Below are 23,816 nucleotides of genomic sequence, written 5' to 3'. Positions count from 1 at the left end.
ATTTATTGTTGGAACAAAGCTATAAAGATCATTTAGACCCAATATCAGTATCTTCACTTAGAATATAATCAATAAATGTTTGTCAAATTAATAAATAGGTTAGTAAATAGTTGTTTGAAGGAATTGTTATAGTCTAACTTCCCATATAATTTGGGATTTCCTTTTATAACACCCCTTTCAAATACTAATCTAGCCTCTGTAATTAACAATTGTATAAAATGCATCCAGGATGACTATTAGTTCCATAATTTGATACAAGTAAATTTAATATTGCGGGACTAAGAGCACTTTAGAGTGAAGCATGAGGACTATTGGGTTGAATTATTATTCTGGAAAAAGAGAGGATGATGGTAAAAAGACTATGGCTTTCTCATAATAGTCTAGTAGAACTTTTTATAAAAGCCAATATAGATAACACAGATACACAAGGAATATCTTGAAGAAAGCAGTCTCTCTTCCTTCTACATCCTGAAAGTATCATATATTATCTAGGAACAATGACTAGTTCCTATTAGGATTAGTCTTATAGGTGTGCTAATTTAAATTTTCAGATAAAAGATAAAGGGTTATATTAACCTAGAAACAAGGTTTCAAGAAGAAGTGAAAGCTTAAGTGAGAACTGAATAAAGGGAAATGTCATTTCTCATCTTACCTGAAATGGGGACCAATTTGTGAGATGAAGGTAGTCAAGTCAAAAGAGGGAGGATACTAGCCATCTCTCTCAAGAGATTGGTAACCAGGGAATACTGCTTTCCTGTGATTAATTTGGAGAAGATTCTAAAAGAGGTAGGTTTCAGGGAAGAATTTGAGTAATACTAGCTAGCATTTATATAGCATTTTAAAGTTTGCAAACAGCTTCGCAAATGTTATTTCATTTGATTCTCACAATAACCCTGCAATATTGGGGCTATTATTTTTATTTTGCAAATAAGGAAACTGAGAACATGAAATTTAAGCAACTCATGATCTAAAGTGTCATAGACAGTACTCAGACTTTAGGTCAGGAATTCATGACCTAAAGTGAATCACTCTGTGTATTAGTCATACACCTAATCAGTCCAGATGAGAGACTGCTTTGAGAGGGGAGGTCAAGGAGTTTATCCTCAAAATATGCTCAATATGAGAATAAGGAAGCAGAAGAAAGGGGAGGGAAGGAGGGAGACAATTTGAACTCAAAATTTTGTAAAAATGAATGCTAAAATAAAACTAGTGAAAAATAATACACTATTAAAACAAAATTTTAAAAGAATGAAAAGTCTTCAAATAAATTTGTCTGAGAAGAGCAAAAAGACCAAGTTGGAAAATAAATAGAAGTGAAAGTGAGAGGGAAATCAGAGTCATCTAGGGAAGAGTTTTGAGGTAAAAGAGTGGTCTTGGCCTCCTCCATCAGGTGGAATGCTCTCAAAGGACAGATGATGGCAGAGCGAGCCAAGCTGGGTGATTATGCAGACCTAAAACAGTTCTACCGTGACATTGAAGATCTTGAAGACTGGATCAGTGAGATGCTGCCCACAGCTTGTGATGAATCCTACAAAGATCCCACTAATATCCAGGTTGTTTCTTGGTGGTTTGTTAAATTTCTGATCCATATCCTGAATATAGTAGATTAATATTTACTAGTCATTCAACCATCCCTTAAATACTCAACAACCTAGGAAAGGATAAGGGGATGAAAACTGGAAGATCCTGAGGAAGAGACACTAGCCTTGCCCTCTAGAATTAATCAATTTAATTAATGAAGGGTTTTGATATCCAAGAGAGGTCACCAACCCCTAGAAAATGTTCTACTTAGATGATTTACATAGGAGGCCTTTCCCAATGAATGTGTAGAATCCTTTTTGTCCTGATTTTCCAAGTAGGGTGGTAATACTGTTGTTTCTATCTTTTTTCCAGAGAAAATACTTGAAGCATCAGACATTTGAAAATGAAGTCTATGGCCGGACTGACGAAGTTGAAGTTGTCATCAGGCTGGGGAACTCCCTTATTGATCGGGAAGCATGTGATGGACAGGAAGAAGATGTGAAGGTATACAAGTAATTCCCTCAGGTCATGGCAGTGTGCTGGGTATGGGGGATCTATCTATTCTAAGAAGGTAGATGATCTAAAACTCCTTATCCTTCCCTATTTCTAGGAAAAAGATGATTTAGTTAACATTCCTATTAGAAGATCTGTCTATTGCATGTAGGAGGCCTGAAGTTTTGAGGCTTTTTCATTCTGAGATCACACACCTTTTGTTTCTTTTCCTAAAACAATATTTGGGGCTTCTATAATATCCTTGAGCTTACATTTGTATACCTCTCCAATAGCTGGAAAATTAAACTGCTATTACAACTATCGGTGCTCAGCATTCTCTATGTTCATGTAACCAATACAGAAGTCCTTTCTCCTAGGACCCTCTTCTATTTCCCTAGTCAATCTGACTCCCAGTGTTAGAACTACTATTTTAGAATGAAATAAGAGTGTCTCTCTCCTACCCAATTCCTTTCTCTACTCCCATCATTCCCTCAAATTCTCTCAAATTCTCCACATATCACCAAGGACCCAGTTCAAATGTGTGTGTGTGTGTGTGTGTGTGTGTGTGTGTGTGTATGCGCGTGTGTATATACATACATATACATATACATAAACAATACATATATATATATACATATATACATATGAGTATATATATCCATCTATTTATATTTGTGGCAGGAACGACTGTCGGGGTTGAATGAACACTGGAACTATCTCTTGGAGAAAACCAAAGACAAAGGACAAAAGTTGAACGAGGCAAGCCGGCAACAGAGATTCAACACCGGCATCCGTGACTTTGAGTTCTGGCTGTCTGAGGTAATAGGTCTAGAGGGAGAAGATAGAGAAAAGGATGATGGGGGTAGGAGATAGCCCAAGTAGGTCAATGGGGAGAGGTTGGAGTTTTGTAATGAGGCCGTATTGGAAACTTCCCAAGAATCAGGAGATTGAGATAGGAATTGGGTACCCATTATAAGTATGAGTTTTGACAATGATGATTGCTCGATGTGTGCAGTAGACAGTCAAAAAGAAAAATGAAGCAGGGCCAAATCTAATCAAAACTGATGATCCTCCTCATTCAGAAAATGGTTATTGAAAATCCCTTTACTTCTACTTTCATTTTGGCATTGATGTTGTTCTGAAAGACTGGAAATGCAAGAAAGTAGGAAGACAATTCAGAGTATGAAGGAGGCCATTTTGTAATTCTTCATGATTTCCTTGGATTTTCCCAGGGTCCTCTTGAGAGACTAAAAACTTTCTCTTAGAAAAAGTTTATGAGTCCTTTTTCTTTTTTTTCATTATAATGATGATTCTTTCATTGAGAAGATAGTGCCAGGGTAGACATAAGGCCATAGATTCTTTGTCAAGATGGAAGGTCAGAAGATGGTCACCCTCAGTTGAATAATGATCTTTAACCAAATATCTTGGTCTCTCTCTCTATCTATCTATCCCTTTTCCTCTCCCCTTATTTGTTTATTTATTTATTTATTTAAGGCAGAGACCTTGCTGGCAATGAAAGACCAAGCCAGGGACTTGGCTTCAGCAGCCAACTTACTTAAGAAGCATCAACTGCTGGAAACAGAGATGTCAGCTCGTGAGGTAAGTGACAGCTGAAACTCCTTTTCCTTACCCAGAATGGAAGTGTTTTTGACTTTTTTCCTGATCAAGCAGTATTATAGAAAGCTGCTTAACTCCACCAATGAGTAAGCTGTTTTTCTGGTCCTAAACCTTAGCTGCAAAACTGTTGTAAAGCAAAAAGAGCCTTGAATTTGAATTTTTTTTTTTTTAAATCCTGGCTTCAATAGGAAACCCTTGTCACATTACTATTGTGTGATAATAGGTGAAGTATGGACCATTACTGGTTGTATTCTTGTGATCAAGTCGCAGAATGATAGTTATAAGTGAAAGGAGCCTTAAAGACCACTGAGTCCAAATTCCTTATTTTGCAGATGAGGACACTGAGGCACAGAGTGGTTTAGAAGTGAATTGCCCAAGATCATAGAACTAGGAAGTGTCCAAGAAAGATGGACTCAATTTTTCCTAATTCTAAGTCATGCACATTACATCTCTCTAATCTTTACTTATTCCACTTGTAAGGTGAAGAATAATATTTGCATTACCCATACGCTGTCTCTTAAAAGGCAAAGGTTCTGAGACCCTGTCATTTTTGAACTGCAACAGGGAGTGTGCAGGGTAGCATGAGGACATATTTATCTAAGTTATAAGACTGTAATAATTGTGACTATAATTCCAATATACAATATAACTGTATTATATTATATTGTACAATTGTTGTAATAACAATTGCTACTATGTAATACAATTATAATTGTTACTATAATTATGATTCATAGTTTTAAGTCCATTGAGATGTGAGGTTGCTTTCCTCTGAACAATCCTGTGAGGTATGCAGTAGAAGTAGTTACATTTATTATTAGAAGAGCTAGATGGTAGAATGGATAGAGTTCTGGATCTCAAGACAAGAATACCTCCTGGAGAACAGAAACCAATTTTTTTTTCACCTTCCTTAATATTTGGTATGTAGTACCAAAGTACCAAAGGCGCTTAATAAATGTTTGTTGACTAATTGACATAACCTCTTTGTGGCTCAGTTTTCTCATCTGTTAAATGGAAACAATAGTATCTAACTCTCAGTGTCGCATGTGGATCAAATAAGATAATATATAAAGTGTTTTGTTATTCTTAAAAGTTCTATATAAATGCTATAAATGCTATTACATCAATTTTACCTATGTGAAAATTGTGGCTCTGTGGGGTTAAATAATGTATATAAAATTAAGTGTTAGTTTCCTTTTGTTAGACGTAGAGGCCATTTCTATCCAGTAGGGCTATTAAATCTGCAGAAGGTCAGAGGTGCTGGAATAGGTTGTAGTTCATGTAATTTAAATATTTATACCCTAGAAAGTACCCCAGAATTATTTTTTTGTTAGTTGTTTACACTTTTTAAAAAATTGATTTTAATTTATGGAATAAAACAAGCGTTTCCAAAATAGTACAACAAAAAAAGATGATTGCATATGAAATTGCAAATCTCCTACGTACCACTTGCTATTCCCTTCAAAATATATAACAAAATTATTATGCATATTCTTTAAGACTCGACTTCAAAGACACCATTAGTGTGTATGATTTGCAAGAATTGTTGCTTACTATATGCTGAGGATTTTGCTGGTTTTGGTGAAGGACTACACAAAAGATAGTAAATATGGTACATTCTCTCATCTCTGGGAAATTATAAACTAGTTGAAAGAAAGAAGACATAGGAAAAAATAGATACAAGTAAAGATGGCATATAGTTGAATGGAAAATTGTATGGTATATTTCAGTCTTGTAATTATATATATATGTCTTTATGGAACAAAACAAGGGAGACTGGGAACATAGGAGACCCATGCCTCTGCTCATGTGGAACCCACTCTGGATTTACAGGACTTTCTTAAGGACTTGAATGAGTTGGCTACTCACCTGATTGACAGTGGAGCTTTCAATGCTGATGAAATCAAGGAGAAACTGGAGAGTGTTAATAATCGATTCCTGAATGTTCAAAATCTGGCTGCTGCACATCACAAAAAGCTCAAGGAGGCCCATGCCCTTTTCCAGTTCTTCCAGGACTTGGATGATGAAGAATCCTGGATCAAGTATATTCTAACATTTTTTTGGCTGCCAGAGGGGACTGTGGGTCCACTCCCCTAAGTTTCTATCCTCTAATCCAGGAGCTCTTGAGCTTTTGTGTGTGTGTATGTATGCATGCAAGCGAATGCCATGGGGCCCTCCGGCAATCTGTTAAATCAAACAAAAATACACATGTACAAATATACACAGATATATACCTATACATGTACATAATCTATATTTTGCTTATCTTCACACACACATACACACATATATATATATAGTGTGTAACATATAATAATGCATGGGGTAGACTGCTAGACCCCCTTTATCCAAACTGACTCCTCAGAGGTGTCTCCAGATATAAACAGAAAGCTTTTATTTGGTTCTTGCAAGAAGCCGGCCAGAACACTTTCTAGGCAGTCTAGTAGGATGCGGCCCAGTGAAGAAGCAGAAACTGGATTATATAGCCAAAAACCACAGTTCCTCCCTTATTCTGTTGACTTTAAATTCATTGGTTGAATTGAATTCTTTAGGAACATAGAAGGGGGCTGTTGGCCAACAATGTCTCCTTTTTTGGCAGAATAACCTGAAACTTAGGCCTAGAGTCTGATCTATTTTACTTTACAGTTTCTGAGAAATCTTTACTTGTCCCATTCAATGGCATATGTACATTTGTGAATATATGTGCATGTTATGCATTGTATCATTATAGTTACTATGTAATATATACATAACATGTATTATGCACACATATCTTGGAATTTACTGGCTTGAGTTGTTTTTTAAGGAACAGACTTAAACCAAAAGTAATCCGATTCTAATTGGCCACCTAAGCCAAGCCCTGTTAGTCATTGTTTGGATCCTGATTGACTCAGATTGAAAGCAAATAGCAATCACTTCTGCTTTGGCCAGAGACCATGAGGGTCTTCCTCTCCCAGATTCATTCTTTCATTTATTTATTTATTTAGATTTTTTTGGGACTAGGCTAAATAGGAGATTCTTTGTCTCAAATGCAATCTAATTTTAATCACTGTATGGGTATACCTCAGTCAAACTAAGTGCTGTTGAAGACCTTACCTTAAAAAGGTCTGTCATTTCATCCAGGGTCATCTCCAGTTCTCCTAATCTATGACTGGCCACTGGATCCAGATGGCTCTGGAGGGGAAAGTGAGGCAGGTGATCTTGCACTGTCTTCCCTCACTTAAATCCAACTCACTGACATGTCATGGCATCATCTCCCTGATTTCATGGCCATCTTTGAGAATGAAGGACAAACAACATACATGTATCTAAACACATGTATGCAAATATGCAATATATGAAAATTCAGCTTTCCTTATATATGTTTATAAAATATATGTATTTGTATGTATGCACATATAAACATCCAAATTCACATATATATCTATAGATATATGTGTGTACATTTCAGTTGTTTCAATGTATCTGATACTTTGTGATCCCATTTAGAGTTTTCTTGACAAAGATACTGGAATGCTTTATCATTTCCTTCTCCAACTCATTTTATAGATTTGGAACAATGGTTCCAAGTTCTTCAGTGGAATTCACACTTATTCAGTGGAAAGGAAACATCCCATGAAGTTGGGGCATGTCCTTAGCTAGCAGGCTAAATTCTGAAAAGGACTTAGCACCCTAAAAGAGTTAGTTAGCTATAAGGAGGAAAAGTGGGGTTGGGAAGCATAGTAGAGTTAGGAGAGATATCACGTAGCATGGGGAAGGGGAAAACACAGTGCTGTGGTGGACTGACCCAAAGGAAGGCAGCAGCCATAGGTAGATTTTATAGGGAAAATTAAGCCTCAGGCACATGAGTCGGATTTCTGACAGGGCTTGGCAACATGAAACTGCTCAAGTCCGCTACAAAGAAAGAGTTTCAGGGATTTGACATAACTTGGATTCTCAGACTGGACAACTTCTGAGGATGTGACCATGGAGCTAAACTGATTTCTATCAATGTCTTTTCTCTGCATGTCTCAGGGATCAATTCTTTACTTTCTCTCTGTCCAGCACACCATTTGGGACTTCATCATGTGTTTATGTATATGTGTATATAAACACACACACACACACACACACATGAATTTCAGTTAGAGGTAACTGAAAATAAAGATGAAATTTTTTTCTCCTCCCATCTAAGTTCAAGGTTAATAATAAGTTTCAAATCCCTATCACTGATTGCCACATTAAGGTATCTTATAAGAAGAAACTCTCTTTCCTAAATGGCATCTCTTACTCAAGGTCACTTAATTTACATATTATAACTCAGGCCAATCTATTTTTTCCTTCATGTCTCTCTCTGTTCACTCTCCTCTCCTTTTCCCTCCTGTCTTCCCCCCTCCCCTCTTCCCTTCTCTACCCAACCTCCAAACCCTCACAAATCCTTATTTAAAAAAATTTTGTCACAATTTCCAGGCTGTTTAGAAAAGAAGTGACAGGTATTTTTGTCCTTGGAAGAGGAGAGAAAGCATAAATGGGCAAGAAAAAAAAGGTTAATAGGAAAGGTGATTAGCAAAGCTTTGAACACCCTAGGGGGCAGTGGGCAAATTAGTAAATGGAATAAAACTGTTGACAGAAGTCTGAAAAGGTCATCATCAGAAGTTGCTTCAACTGACAGCAAACAACTGTTTGGATACTTGTAACCTAAATGTCCATTGGCTCCCAGAACTTTCCCCTCGCTTCTTCCCTTTGAGAGTCAAGATTCTGATATAACATGAAATATTTCCATATTCTGTCCCCAGGGAAAAGCTACTACGAGTGAGCTCCAAGGACTATGGAAGGGACCTTCCCGGTGTGCAGAACCTACAAAGAAAACATAAACGTCTGGAGGGGGAGTTGGATGCCCATGAACCAGCCATTCAGGTAGTGTTCAACCAAGGGTGTTCAGGTAATGCTTAACTTTCAGTTCTCTGGGATGAAGATGATATAGTATAACAAAAGTATGCATGATATATTTTTAAATTTAGTCTGCATTATTAACATTTTCTCCATCACTTTCTTAAGGCTAGATAATCAACAGTACACTAAATCTATACCTGATTTATAGTATTTGCCCTTTTCTAAAGTTAAGATGCTCACACTGAAAATATAAAAATTGAATATCTTGCGCTGGCTTCAAAACATTCCTGAGAAAATTGTCTTTCTGGAACCAGTATCTTATTTAATTATTGATATCTTGACCTTAACAACAATATATTTGCTATATTTAGAATAGAGCTGAGAAGAAAACTACCTATACATAGCTACAGTGGAAAGGAAGTGGCTCTTTGCTCTACTTTGCTCTTCATTAAGATATTAATGAATGATTTTAAAAATACCTACAACATCTGGTCAATGTAGATGTCATTGATGACTTCCCCTTTTTCCAATATTCCTAAAATGGCTCTAAAAACTGAAAAGCATATGAGGGAAGAAATCTGGAAATAGAGTAATTGAGGGGTATATGGCTGAGATGGGAAATGACTCTCTAAAATCATAGGATGGTATATAGATCATTCTAGCACTGCCTCAATATAAGAAGTTATTTATGATACAGGGAGTGCTGGAGACTGCAGAAAAACTGGGCGACAGTGATGCTGTGGGCCGAGAAGAGATCCAGGAGAGGCTGGCTCAGCTGGTACAACACTGGAATGAGCTGAAGGAGTTGGCCAACACTCGGTGAGTGCCAGATGTTAGACTGAATTCTTTCCAGGAGCTGGAAGATAAGGGCACAAGATGGTAGCAATGATTAGCATATCCTCTTGAGGCCTTTGTATCATATGGGAAACTCAAATGAACATTTGTTTCTCTTTGTGTTCTTATCCCTCAATCTCTGTTTCTACTTTTATCTCTGTTTCTGTCTCTATTTCTCTAAGCCTATTCCCACCCACCCAACTTTACCCTGACTGCTCCTATTCCACAGGAACATTTAAGAGACCTTTGTGTCCTCATGTGTTCTTCCAATGCACAACAAGCAGTGTTGAGCAATCATTGTCTATCAGGATGAACAAATACCAATGATTCTGGTTTTCAGAGTAGAGTTTCTAAGGAAGAGAGGAATCAGCATCCCTGACTTTAATTAAAGCATTCTTTCTCTTGTATCATAGTATCTTTTGGTCTAGCTTCTTTACTTTATAAAAAAGGACACAAAAAGTCAGAGTCCAAATGTATTGGGCACAGCCAGGCAGCTAGTAAGTAATAGATTTTCTTATTGATTCAGTCATTTCAGTAATGTCTAATTCTTCATGACCCTATTTGGGAGGTTGTTGGCAAAAATACTGGAGTAGTTTACCATTTTCTTTTTCACCTCATTTTACTGATGAGGAAACTGAGGAATATAGGACTAAATGGCTTGCACACATTAAGTGTTTGAGGTCAAATTTGAACTCAGTTCCTCCTGATTCCAGTGCCACTCTATCAACTGTGTTGCCTAGTTGCCCCAGTAAGTGACAGAGCTGAGATTCAAAGCCATGTTCAAACTAGTACTCTTTGTATAATAACAACACATTTCTTCCCCTCTACTCAATCATGAGTTTTATGGAACTATACTAAGGCCATTTGCCACCAAGGATGGAGCAGGATATATTGATTATTCTACAAGTCTCTGAAGTACCCAAACATTCTCAAGCTTCTAAATACTGAAGCTAAACCAAGAGTTATGTAGAAGTCTTAAAATTTTCCTGATTTTTCTTGATTGACCTATAACATTGCTGCATCCTGGTTGGTGCTATGAACAAACTATCTTGTCAAGTTTAACTCATCTTATGGTCTTCCAGTCCTTGACTGACTCCACCTGATTTCTTGTCTTTGCCCTAAAACCTTACAGAGGCCTCCGATTAGATGAGTCCCAGAACTATCTGCAGTTCATGGAGTATGCTGAAGAAGAAGAAGCATGGATCAATGAGAAGATGGCTCTTGTTGCCCAAGGGGACACAGGAGACATATTACCTGCTACACAGGTGAGAAGTACATGGAATGGATCTCATTTTCTCCTAGTTCCCTGTTGTTTATAGAGTGTGCTGCTTCTTAGATACTGTGCTATCATTCATGATATTTTATTACTTCCCTCAAATGGCTAGAAGGGACAGAAAGGGATTTGTACCTAGAAAACAAAATGAGGAGCCTCAGAAATCAATCAGTCAAACCTCCTCATCTTATAGATAAAGAAACTGAGGCCTTGAGGAGGAAAATGGCTTATTTATGATTGTACATCTAGTACATGGAACAGCCAGCACCAAAATCCAAGTCTCTTAACTTGTAGTCCTGAATTTTTCCTAAATGCAATGCCACCATCTTGGATGGGAAGATATGGGTTATTTTTTACAGAGCGGAGGAGGGAATACTGACACTCTGAGGGGGCCAAGGGAATTTCTCTAACTTTAATAAGCCAAAAAGAGTGGAAAAGAATTAAAATCCAAACTTTGTCTTTGGGGTTCTGTCTATGAAGAGAAGACATCAGGGAATCTAGAGAGCTCAGCTTTATTAAAATTATAAAGGACTCTTTTTATAAGAACATATTTCTTTAGAGCCATAAACAAAACTTGACCCAAACTCAGTATACCCATTTTCTTGAGGTAATCTTCCCACTATGTAGGACTGCTATGTTGGTAAATATTATTTCTGCAGATGGAATTTCTAGAATTGTTGTTTCCAGCAATAGGTAACTTCCTATTTGATTGATTCAGATTTAGATTCCTCTAGAAAGTCATATGTGGGCTATGTCATTACACTACTATGAGTGTGTGTAAACTAATAATTTGCTTTTGACAATTTCCATGTGCTGATCAGAGAACTTATAGATTATAGCATCCAATACAATCAATTATTTTCCTGTTTAAAATGTTATTAAAATAGTCAATTATATCACTAATCTTATTTCTCATTACTCAATATAAACAGATACCCTCCCATATTTATATAGCCTTTCCTCACAACAGGTTGCTGCTTGCCCATATTCACATACCAAATAAATGTCTGAGACAATTTTCATTGTCTAGGTCACACTGCCTATCAGTGTGCCTATCAGATAAAACAAAAACAAAAAGAAAACCACTGAAATATAGTCAAATACTTCCTCAGAAATGTTCAATTATTTGGTCAATCATTACTATTCTCTTTGAAGCTATGTAAAATGCTAAGCTTTGATTTTTTTTTTTTTTTTGAATCAGAAATTTTCAAGGTCACATTGCTTTTGCTTCAGAATTGTGAGATTTCAGAGCATCTTAGAATCAAAAATCTTTCCAGATATGTTCCACACACATTTCAAGGACATCATTTAATTACTTGCTTAGCCTTTATCAACAAGAAGGCATTGATTTGCCATTCAAGTAGAAAATAAACTCCCTGAGGTCAGGAACTGTTTTATTTTTATCTTTGCATCTCCATGTCCTGATCTAAGGCCATGCTCATTGTAGGCACTTAGTAAATATTTATTGATTTCTTTAAACAATCCTAATTTGTTCTTCAGCTGATCGAAAGACTCAGTCAACTCTGTACCCTATTTCATAAATAAGAAATTGTCTTTTTGCATTCTGAATTCTTTAATTCACATACATTTTTCTTAAACTCTGAGTGAGAGATTATGACCACTACTCATTTCCATTGTAAATCTTGTGACAATCCTTTTGCAGTTATAATATAATTTTCTTCATCTTTGGCATTATCCTGCTCAGCATCCCATCTTTCAAAATCCAGAGTTTGTATAAGAGATTATTTACTTACATCTGTGAATACATTATTTAAGGTTCCTTACTACTAACTTTTTCAAGCTTCCATCCTCCTATAAATTTGCTTTTCTCTATGAGGTACCAGACTCTTTCCCCTCAGAATATGTAAATAAGGAGCCCACTTAAAATATTTAAAGAGAACAAAGTAGAATTTAAACAAAAATATGCCTGAACTGTTTATAGAGTTTTGTCATTCTGCAGTTTTATTTCACTTTTTGTGACCTTATTTGGGGTTTTCTTGGCAAAGATATCGTAGTTGTTTGCCATCTCTTTCTCCAGCTCATTTTATATGTGAGGAAACTGAGGCAAACAGGGTTAAGTGACTTGCCCACCATCACAAAGTAATGTCTGAAGCAAGATTTTAATTCAGGAAGATGAATTTTCCTGACTCCAGACCTGACACTCTGTGCATTATGGTACCATTCAGTGCTAATGTTTATAGAGTTTGTATCATGTAGAGTGAAAAGATACTTCAAGAACCTAACATCTCCTCCCCCTTTGTCACCAACTTATTTTGTGACTTTGAATAAATCATTTCACTTCTTCCTCAGTTTCTTTTTCTGTAAAAGAAGCATTTTGTCACAGGTAGAGATATGCAAATTTTAGCCAAGAGCCGAATACCCCTCCTCCCTGCTTGTTTTGATAGATCTGTGAACTAAAAATGGTCTTTGGATTTTTAAATAAAATAACACTTTATTTAAATGATAGAAAAAATTAACTCATGGGCTGTATGAGCTAGAGTCTGCCAGCTTTTGGACTAGAGGATTATTAAATTTCCTTTCAATCTTAACCCTATATTATTCTGACAACTCAGCGAAAGGTTTGAAGTTCATTAAAATGAAAAAAATTACACAGATAGTGGATGGAACCTTGCATTTGGAGTCAGGAAGATCCAAATTCAAATTCTATCTCAGAGATTTAGCTGTGTTAATGGAGAAAAATACTGAAATCTGTCCATGTCTCATTTTGCTCATCTATAAAATGAAAAGTTGTAATGAATGAATTCTAAGATCCATCCCTGGTCTAAATCCATGAGCCACTTATCTTTTTCTCCTTCCACTTAGTTTATTTATTTTAATACACTTTGCTTTATGAATCATGTTGGGAGAGAGAAATCAGAACAAAAGGGGAAAACCATGGGAGAGAGAAAAAAAAAACAGAAAAAAAAAAAAGAAGAGAACATAGCATGTATTGATTTACATTCAGTCTCCTTAGTTCTTTTTCTAGATACAGGGGGCATTTTTCTGTCCAAAGTCTATCGGGATTGCTTTGGATCACTGAATAATTAAGAAGAACCAGGTCTTTCATAGTTGATTATTGCACATTCTTGCTGTTATTGTGTATAATATATTCCTGGTTCCGCGTCTTTTGCTCAGCATCAGTTCATGTAAATCTTTCCAGGTCTTTCTAAAATCAGATTTTTCATCATTTTTTATGAAACAATAATATTCCATTACCTTCATATACCACAATTTATTCAGCCATTCCCCAACTGATGGGCATCTACTCATTTTCCATTTTTTTTATTACCACAAAAAGAGCTATGAGCCACTTAATGCATATAATCAAGTGTCCTAGTCTTGGAAATTGAAAAAGAAAGTACTAGGGATTTTGCAAAAAGCTTAGGTCAGATCCTTACAGTTTAGGGATCCCAGATTCTGTTTTTCATGTTACATGTTATGATATGTGTTCGATCATATCCAACTCTTCATGACCTCATATGGCAAAGATAATGGAGTGGCTTGGCCTTTCCTTCTCCAATTTCTTTTATAGATCAGAAACTGAGGCAAACAGGATTAAGTGACTTGCCCAGGGTCATGCAGCTAGCCAGTATCTGAAGCCAGATTTGAACTTATGAAGAAGTCTTTTTGATTTTAGGTCCAACACTCTCCATCATGCCATCTAACTGTCCTTCTTAAACTTTTTCCATTCATGACTCCTTTTTGCCCAAGAAATTTTTATACATATGTGCGCTTAGTGCAAACTGCATGTCGTGCATCCAGAACTGAGGCTACAGTGAAGTCATGCAACATAGGCAAACACTTCCAGAAACACCTCAGATTCATTACATATTTTATCTTGAATTAATTTTTGCTCATTGCATTCAGAAACTTTTTGCTGTTGCCAAATCTTTTATAACCACCACATTCAATAAAACGACCACTTATGGAGTTGAGGCCCACAGTTTCAGAAATTTTGGTATAAATTAACCGAAACTGTTTTTAAGCCAAATAGCTTAATATAATAATAATGATTTTCATATGTTCAAGTTTTTAGTTAGATATTTAAAAGAATAAATCATTTGGAAACATGATTAAGTCTATCAGACCTTTAATGAATGATTCAGATTACTGCACATCCAAAATCAAAACCAACTTCCAAAGTTGAACAATTAAAGATACAAGTGTTCTATCCAGACAAGCTGAACTGACAGCAGTTGAGATTCATTATTTTGAAATGTAAATGAGAAAAAGCATAACTTTTAATGGAAGTTCAAGTGCCTCTCTCCAGCCCTGAAACAATATGTTGTATATTGAGAAGTCTGTAGTGTGCCTGACATTCTAAGAGGCAACTAAAACTAAGGGAGTCTGGACAACTTCAAAGGGAAGGGGAGGAGCCTCCTCTGTCAACATTCTATTATCACCACTTTAAAATGCCAGGCACAGGACTTCGTGAAGTAGAGATTCTTGAATAGGGAAGTAAGATCCAAATGAGTGATCCTGCTAGTCATCCATAGGATGGACAAGAGAGGGCTAAAAGATAATTGTCTTTTAAGATCTAGAAAATTCTCATTGCCAGAATCCCTCAACCTCTGATAGAGGGCAATTTAAGAGAACAAAAAAGGTTCAGAAGGTGTTAATATGCTACTACTACCAATGCCATCACCATCACCACTACCCCTATTACTACTAATACCAATACTATTACCACTATTACCACAACTACCATCACAACAATCACTACTACTATTACTACCCTGCTACTACTACTACTATTACCACTACTGCTACTGCTACTACTATTACTACTACTACTACTGCTACTACTATTACTACTACTACTGCTACTACTACTACTACTACTACTACTACTGCTGCTACTACTGCTATTAATACTACTATTGTTACTACTACTACCACTACTGCTACTACTATTACTACTATTACTGCTACTACTATTACTACTACTATATGCCTACTACTACCACTACTACTACTACTACTACTACTATTGCTACTATTATTACTACTGCTACTACTATTACTACTACTACTGTTACTACTATTTCTACTACTACTATGCCTACTACTACTACTACTGCTACTACTATTACTGCTACTGTTATGCCTACTACTACTACTACCACTATTACTACTATTACTACTACTACTACCACTACTACCACCACCACAATCACTACTACTACTACTGCTACTACTATTACTGCTACTACTGCTACTAGTATTACTATTACCACCCCTACTACTATTACTACTACTACTACTATTACTACTATTACACTAGCATTTTGTAGCATCTACAATATGTCAGGCATTATATGCCAAGTGTTTCATAAACCTTATTCAATCCTTCTAATGACGCTGGGAGGTAGGTATTATCACTATCCTTATTTTATAATCTGAAGAAACTGAGACAGAGGTCAAGAGACTTGCCCAACAACAAACAGCTAGTAAGCATTTCAGGCTAGATTTGAATTCAGGTCTTTTAAACAAGAGCTCTATCTGCTGTACCCTGTGAAACTGTTACTGACTTTGTGATGTAGCAGTATCATTGACATCCCTTAACATCTTAAAATATACCTCAATGCATGAGACTCTTAGAAATAGCCAACACAAGGGAACATAGCAAATGCAAACAAACCAGATACACTGGGTAACCTGATGGTCCACAGTCTCTTTGATGAGGTTAATGGCAGTGAAGTGAGTTGTGAAAATCCCCTTTTGGTCAAAAGTGCAGGTTCTTTGTGAAAGAATTCACAAACCCTAAGAGGTTTAGGTGGCAAAAATGGAAGTTTATTGTTGCATGAGAGGTCAGCTTTGCTAAGAGACTGACTTCTTTAGTAACAAAGTCTTGTTAGGGAATGGAGGCTGGCACTGAGAAGAGAATGTCTTCTCAGCGGGCAGGATCCTGGCAGCTATACCAAGGAATAAGGCATAGTCCTGTTTTGGACATTCTGAAAAGAAATGAGTAAACAGAAAGCTATTATATGAGCAGATTTTGGGTAGGGGGATGGGGAGGGAGTGGAGAGGGCAACAGCTTCAGCTGATCAGATCAGGATCTCCCAAATGAAATTGCTTTGAAGGCTTCCTCAGCCTGAATTTGAATAGAGATAAGGCTTGCCCTAGAAATGGCCCAGTTGGATGATACCACTTAACTTGTCTGGGGAGATATGCCTCCCAGGAGGGCCTGAGACTCGAATCTCCCTTCTTTACAGATCAAAGGGTACACAATTTTAGAGTGTTAATTTTACAGATTAAAGGGAAAACAGTTTCACACCTCTGTCATCTTGATCAGCCTCCTTTGCATAAGATGTATAATTAAGCAATAAGGAATCTTGGAATTTAGAGCTGGAATGTACTTTAGAGATCATCTAACTGAACTCCTTCTTTGCAAATAGGGAAACTGATTCTCATAGAAGCTAAGGAATTTGACCAAGTTCATATAAGTAGTAAGTGGAAATAAAGAGATTCAAAACTGGTCCTTCTTATTTCAATTCCATCATTCTTTCTAATTTCATATTGCACCTCAATATGGACATATGTTCTTGTAGCCCTGGGATGTTGCTGCATTTATGTGGTGCTTAGTAGCTATTGTAGAGTGGGACTAAGGTTGGCACTCTCCTTGTGGTTGCTGGCAACCTCTGCTGCTTTCCTGCTCTCCCAGATAACTCTTTCGCCTCTCTGATTGTGCTAAAATAACCCTGGCAAGAGACTATGCAGGCTCATAAAACAATTGTCACAGTGAGACAGGAAAGAAAGTTTCCTTTTCAAGTGACAGTTAACAGCTTGGAAAGGTAAAAGCAGATCATATTCAAAGACTATGAGCCTGGGTAATACATACATACATATATATATATATATATATATATATATATATATGTACACACATGTGTACATATTTTTGTATATATATGTATTTAATTAATAAACATTTATTTTCTCTCTCTACTATCTTTTCCCCACTGAAGGGGAAAAAAGAGAAAGAGAGAGAAATCATTTTTAAGAAATAAGCACTTTGGTCATGTTCCAAAATTTGTAGCTTATTCCACCTATTTAGTCTATCACCTTTCTGTATGGTGATTTTAACAAACTAATCTGTGACCTTTCCATACAGAGCTTACTAAAGAAGCATGAGGCTTTGAAGAATGACTTTGTAAACCATGAGACTCGAGTGCAGGAAGTTTGCACTGAAGGAGAAGATCTTCTGAGCAAGGTAAGTAAAGAAATCATGCCTTAACATGTTTAAAAATTTGATTAAAGGTCTATTTTAGGCAATAGAAAAATGAAGAAATAAATTATTGCTTTGGACATTTTTTTTTTATTGTCCCCAAAGTCTGGAACACTCTCTGCCATCTATCCTAACTGCTGACCCCCTTGGCTTCCTTTAATTCCTAAATAAAATCCCACTTTCTTCAGGAAGTCTTCCCCAACTTCTCTCTAGTGACTTCCCTCTATTAATTATTTCGAATTTATCTTTTATATAGCTTACTTTGTATAGTCCTTGCCCTCCACCCTAACCTTAGATTGTAAGTAGCTTGAGGCAGGCACAGTATTTTGGGGCTCTTTTTTTAATCCTAGTAACACAGTGTCTGGAACACAGTAGGCACTTTATAAGTGTTTATCAATTGATTATCTTGTTTTTCTCCCCGCTCTATTTATAATATTATGGAATAGGAAAAGTGTTATGTTATAAGCTCAGTTATAACATTATATCATGTATCTTGCTTATTTATATTTATGTTAAATAATTTGCCTATGACCCCATTCACCATTCCTGTGATTCTCAAACCAGATGCCTCTCCTTGGCCATTCTTTTCCTGTCTGTGTTGTTTCTTTTTAGAATCTAAGTCCCTTAAGGGCAGGAACTATCTTTCTTGTCTCTCTTTAATAACCAAATCCTCTGACTCTTGATATAATGCTTTTAACTCCATCATAGCTTCTTCATTATCAGCATTCATTCATTTAATTCAAATAAATAAAAAAATATTTATTATCATTTATGATTACTGAGCCTAATTGTGCTAATTGCATTTTACCTCTCTCAATATCCTCTTTTATGACATGATGGGACAAAACAAGGTATATGGTCTTTTCTAAGCTCTAAATCCTATGATCTTATGACTCTATTGCTTCTTGGACAGAAGGGAAAGGAAGACAATAACTGAGCAGTTCATCAGTTCCAACAAACCTCTTCTGATGTTTTTATAGACAATAACCAATATCAACAAATTGTTCCTGGTGGTTTCATAGACAGTAGAACCAAATGGATCATTTCAGTGCCCTAAATTATTAGATTCATCCATTGTTGGATAGATAGATTCAGAAAGAGAGAAAGAGAGATAGAATATAATATATATCCAAGAGTAAATTTGGCTTCAAGAGGTAGTTAGATATCCATCATCCATTGTTAGACTTCTTGCAGGATGATTCTTAATAGAAGAAGCTATAAAGAGAATTCCTGTACAAGTATAGGTCACTTTCAATGTCCTTTTAGTTTTCTTTGATATCTGACATTCCTTTCTAATGTGATATACCTACTTCCTTCCAAAATGTTTGAGTCACACATGAAGCTTTTCAAGATCTTAACCTTGGCCTGGGTAGTTTTCCATTCTAAGGAGTAAATACTTGTTGATGGATTACTTGATTCCTCTCTTTCCCTTCTATTCCTGTGAGGCAGGAAGAAACACAACACAAAGAGAAAATTAAAGCCAAGATCAATAGCCTGAATTCAAAGATCCCTGCTCTATCCAAAGCAATTGAAGCCTGGAAGGCCCAATTGGAAGAGGATGCTGCTTTCCAATTGTTTAACTGGAAGGCTGACACAGTGGAGTCATGGATAAGTATGTTCTGTAGAATTCGGTATTGTGTATATTGAGAAGCTGATGAGCAGACTAATCTGGACTTGGGATCTTTATACACCTCCACAGCATCCTTTTGGAACCCTTTTATGAACTGATAGGGTGGGAATTGCAGTATTGGGGACAAACACATTCTTTTTGATATTAGAGATCTTGGTTTCTTTATAAGATACTTAAAAGAATAGCAAATTATACCCAATAGCTTTGCAGTTTCATGTGTAATAATTTTTATATTATACTATTAATCAAATGCTTGTCTTATTCCATAAACTGAAAATAAAATAAATTAAAATATTTAAAAAAATCAATCTTGAATCTTAACCTCTTTTCTGACTAGAGGCTGAAATCTGTTTCTTGACTTTGCTGCTCAATAACATACAAGATACAATAAAATATAAAAATTATTACACATGAAACTGCAAAGCTATTGTGTACAATTTGCTGTTCCTTTAAATACCATATAAAATTTGATTTTATAGGCTCACATGGACTTTACATTCAAGAGCACGCTGATAAATAGTTAACAATTAGTTCTGGGGGGGGGGGGTGTAGGATGAGAATACAATAGACTTTTAAATTTAATCTGAATTATTAACATTTTCTCCATCACTTTCTTAACTCTGAGCAATCATAGAATAGTAAATTAGGACATGATTTGTAACATTTGTCTATTTCCCAGACTTAAATACACTGAAAATTTAACATCTGGCACTTATGATATAATGGGAGTTGCTTCTAACACACTCTTCTTGCACATCTTATTTTTTTAAATGTGGAAATTTTAATTGTTAAACTTATCTTTTGGCCCTTTCTGCATGGTATAGTTAAAACAAAAAAATCACACTAAACTTGGCCTAGATTTGAATGGCAATTCTATTAATTCTATTCATGTTACTTTGGACAACTGCATCAAACTCTAAGTTTCTTTATTCATAAAATTAAAAAATTGGGCTAAAAGACTTCCAAGGACTTTTCAAAAGCTTAATCTTACTATCTTGTGATCTTAAAATTTCACTCCTACTGGCCCAGCCTAGGAGGGAAAACACCTTTAAAAGGCATTATACATACCAATGACTCATAGCTATTAGAGTTAGAAAATCCTTTGTGGTATTCCAGCCTAAATGTTTCTTGCTATGCTTTAAAGAAATTTGCTTCTACTTTTGTCATACTCCAATCTCCTCCCAAAAATTTTGGTTATTTTCATAATCTTATGCTTTTTCAGCTGAAAAAGAATCCACTCTGAAAATAAATGGAAATGGAGGAGACCTTGCTACTTACCGTATGCTACTTGCTAAACAGGTAAAAATGGGAGCTACCTCTTATCAGAAAGTTAACCAGTAGGAAAGTAGAAAGTCTATGGAATGAGGGACTTGGGAAAGGAGGGCAATCTTTGTCTTCTTAAGTTATTTTACATTGGCTTCTATTATTTTGACTCTTCTATTGTCAGTTCTTACCAAGTAGTAAGACTTGGTAGTAGTAAACCAAGCTCCTCCTGGTTCAGTTAGCATAATTCTAATTTTGAAATCTACATTCCAAAATCCTCCATTTGTTTGGGGTCCAACATAGAAGTGATATTTGAAGCAATGAACAGATAATATCCTGGGATGGAGAGAATCAGAAGACCTGAGTTTTAGTCCTAGTCCTAGATTCTGAGACTATCTGTAAAATAAAGAGTCCTCCATTATGTGAATCCTAAGGTCTCTTTGGCCTCTGCATTAGTTTCTCTCTTACATCCTGAGGAAGCTGCAAAAGCTGTATAAGACGCTGATCCCTGCTTTAATGGAAATACTATTTTCAAATGTCATGTTCAATCACCAAATTTTTATTAAGGAAATACCATATGCAGAGTACTGTACTTAAACTGAAGGGACCTATGAAATTTAGATAAGCTACTCCTCTCTCATTTAATAGAGTTTCTATCATATAATGGGTTGATTGAGTGAATGATTTAATCATTCAAACTTGACTCCCACTTCTTTTTGTGACAGTAGACATGATCCTTGCTGATTATAATATAGTAGAGTTTATAAGATCTGAAGTTAGAAGACTAAGGTTCAAATTCTAGTTCTTATTTGTTTCTTAGTCTCATTTGTGTCAGTCCCTGTTTTCTTTATAAAATGAAAGTGTTAGGCTAGACGTTTTCTAACTCTACATGCATAATACTTTTAACCTATGGTTCCTATATCACTTATGTAGACTGTATCTTGGCCATCACTCTGATCTTCACACATCCCTTCTCAAACTGTGTTCAAATCTGGGGTCTGCCAGATGTAGAGACTCTCTTGGTCTCCACTGGAATAGCCTCTGCTTACTCTTCTCCATTGCCCTCGTGTAGGATACACTGGATGATGGACTGAAAAGCTTTGAGCAGGAACGACTATACGAAATAACAGACTTAAAAGATCAGCTGGTAGCATCAGAGCACAGCAGAGCAAGCATCATCAAGGACCGGCATGCTGCACTTCTCAAACGCTGGGACGAACTACTGGCTGCTGCTGCAGCCCGAAGGGCAAAGCTGCTGGAGGAACAGCTACCCCTGAAGAAGGTAACCCCAGAGAGGAGTGATTAGTAGCAAACGGTCTAGCAAGGAACCTATATAAATTCCAGATGCAATTCTAGAATCAGCCAATCATCACATAATTATTAAGGGCTTTTATAAAGAGACAAGTAGGTGTGGTCAACTCTATTCCCCACCCCATCCCCAATCTAAAGAGACTAATTATATTATGATGGGGTCACATCAGATGAGGGTTTTGAGCTTATACCATTATTGATTTAATCTATCACTCAGACTCTTGGAAAACACCACTAATCTCTGGATTTGGCTCTCTCAGTCCTATCTATTCTCACACTAAAAGATACAGTGATGGGTGACCACAATATAATTATATTTAAACTCTCTCAGGGTCTGCGGCATAATTCTAGTAAAGCAAAATATACTTCCCCTTTTTGTCACACTAGCTCTTGAGCCTCCAGACAATATGTTTTCTTTCTACACATTCAGCCACTCCTAGGGTAATGCACACAAATATTATATAACATTTATGCAACTAGCCATTCATTATAATGACATTTTAGATCATAAAAAGAAACAGTGCCGAATAATATATAATAATATTTATAATAGTGAAATTTCTAGATAAAAACAAGTTGAAACAAATATATATCACAATATACATATAAGCCAGATCACACTATTCCATCAGTGCACTCAACAACTGGTGAGAAGTAGATGAATCTGGCAGGGAAATAGAAGGAGGAGGACCACTCAATTCTAGATTGCAAGTTTCAATATCACTGCTTTCTTAAGGAACATCTGCACTACATGAAATTGCTCATCTGAATACTGTATGATTGTTGATCCTCACTGCTATTCAGCATCTGGGAACATATGTATAATGTGTTTATATATACATGTAATTATAAGTAGATTGTGAAGTGTACATGTGGATATTACATGTGTTTGTGTGATTATACATATATGTATTTATGTGTATTTAGACATATACATATGTGTATGTATATATATAATAGCTAATATTCATATAGCACTTACTGTGTGCTCAGCACTGTGCTAAGTGCTTTCAATTATCTCACTTAATCTCCCAAATGTGATATAGGTGTTATCATTATTCCCATTTTACAAATGAGGAAACTGAGGCAATCAGAGATTAAATGAATTGCCCAGAATTTACTCAGCTAGCAAATATTTACAGATTGTTTCAATTAACCAAAAATATATTTAGAAAGTGTTAATGTATGTAGCAGATATTTTGCATTTAATAATATTTCATTTTCCCCAATTATATATAAAGATAATTTTTAAAATTTATTTTTTTAAATTTTGAGTTCCATATTCTTTCAGATGTTCCTCCTCTCCTCCATTCTCTACCCAGAAAGTAAGCATTTTGATGGGAGTTATACATGTACAATCATGCAAAATATATTTACATATTCATCATGTTGTGAAAGATTACACAGACTACCCCTCAAAAAGTAAAAAAAAAAAGTATGCTGCAATCTACATTCTTATTCCATCAATTCTTTCTTTAGATGTGGACATAACTTTTTATTATTGTGAATCATTTGGAATTTTCTTGAATCATTGCATTAGTAGCAATTCCTTTTAAGTCAGATAATCACTATGTTCATCAAATTGGCTATCTCTGGGCTGTATTACCCAATTCAGTCAATTATTTGCTCATCAGAATTTTACACTGTCCAATTATAATATCATAATACAGTTCCATTCCTCAGCAACACAATTCAGAGTCACGTTTGAATCTAATACTGAAGCTGAAAAGTCTTGTACTTCCTTCTCAAGCCAGAATGGAACTGCAGCAGAGAGC

General features: G+C 35.9%; 1 protein-coding gene across 1 annotated transcript in view; it reads left to right on the top strand.

Annotated features, from left to right (window-relative positions):
- SPTA1 (spectrin alpha, erythrocytic 1) overlaps nt 1-23,816 on the top strand; it is a 103,695-nt gene that overhangs the window by 58,085 nt on the left and 21,794 nt on the right. Inside the window, exons 31-42 of the mRNA XM_031966830.1 lie at nt 1,391-1,553; nt 1,894-2,025; nt 2,695-2,832; nt 3,508-3,612; nt 5,464-5,672; nt 8,406-8,526; nt 9,200-9,321; nt 10,469-10,601; nt 17,724-17,822; nt 19,287-19,449; nt 20,690-20,766; nt 21,803-22,012. Of these exons, the coding sequence (XP_031822690.1) occupies nt 1,391-1,553; nt 1,894-2,025; nt 2,695-2,832; nt 3,508-3,612; nt 5,464-5,672; nt 8,406-8,526; nt 9,200-9,321; nt 10,469-10,601; nt 17,724-17,822; nt 19,287-19,449; nt 20,690-20,766; nt 21,803-22,012 (1,672 nt within the window). The remainder of the gene's footprint in view (nt 1-1,390; nt 1,554-1,893; nt 2,026-2,694; nt 2,833-3,507; nt 3,613-5,463; nt 5,673-8,405; nt 8,527-9,199; nt 9,322-10,468; nt 10,602-17,723; nt 17,823-19,286; nt 19,450-20,689; nt 20,767-21,802; nt 22,013-23,816) is intronic.

The sequence above is a fragment of the Sarcophilus harrisii genome, chromosome 4, assembly GCF_902635505.1.
Source record: "Sarcophilus harrisii chromosome 4, mSarHar1.11, whole genome shotgun sequence".
Taxonomy (NCBI): domain Eukaryota; kingdom Metazoa; phylum Chordata; class Mammalia; order Dasyuromorphia; family Dasyuridae; genus Sarcophilus; species Sarcophilus harrisii.
Note: the sequence above shows the minus strand (reverse complement) of the source record. Positions and strands in the feature narration are given on the sequence as shown.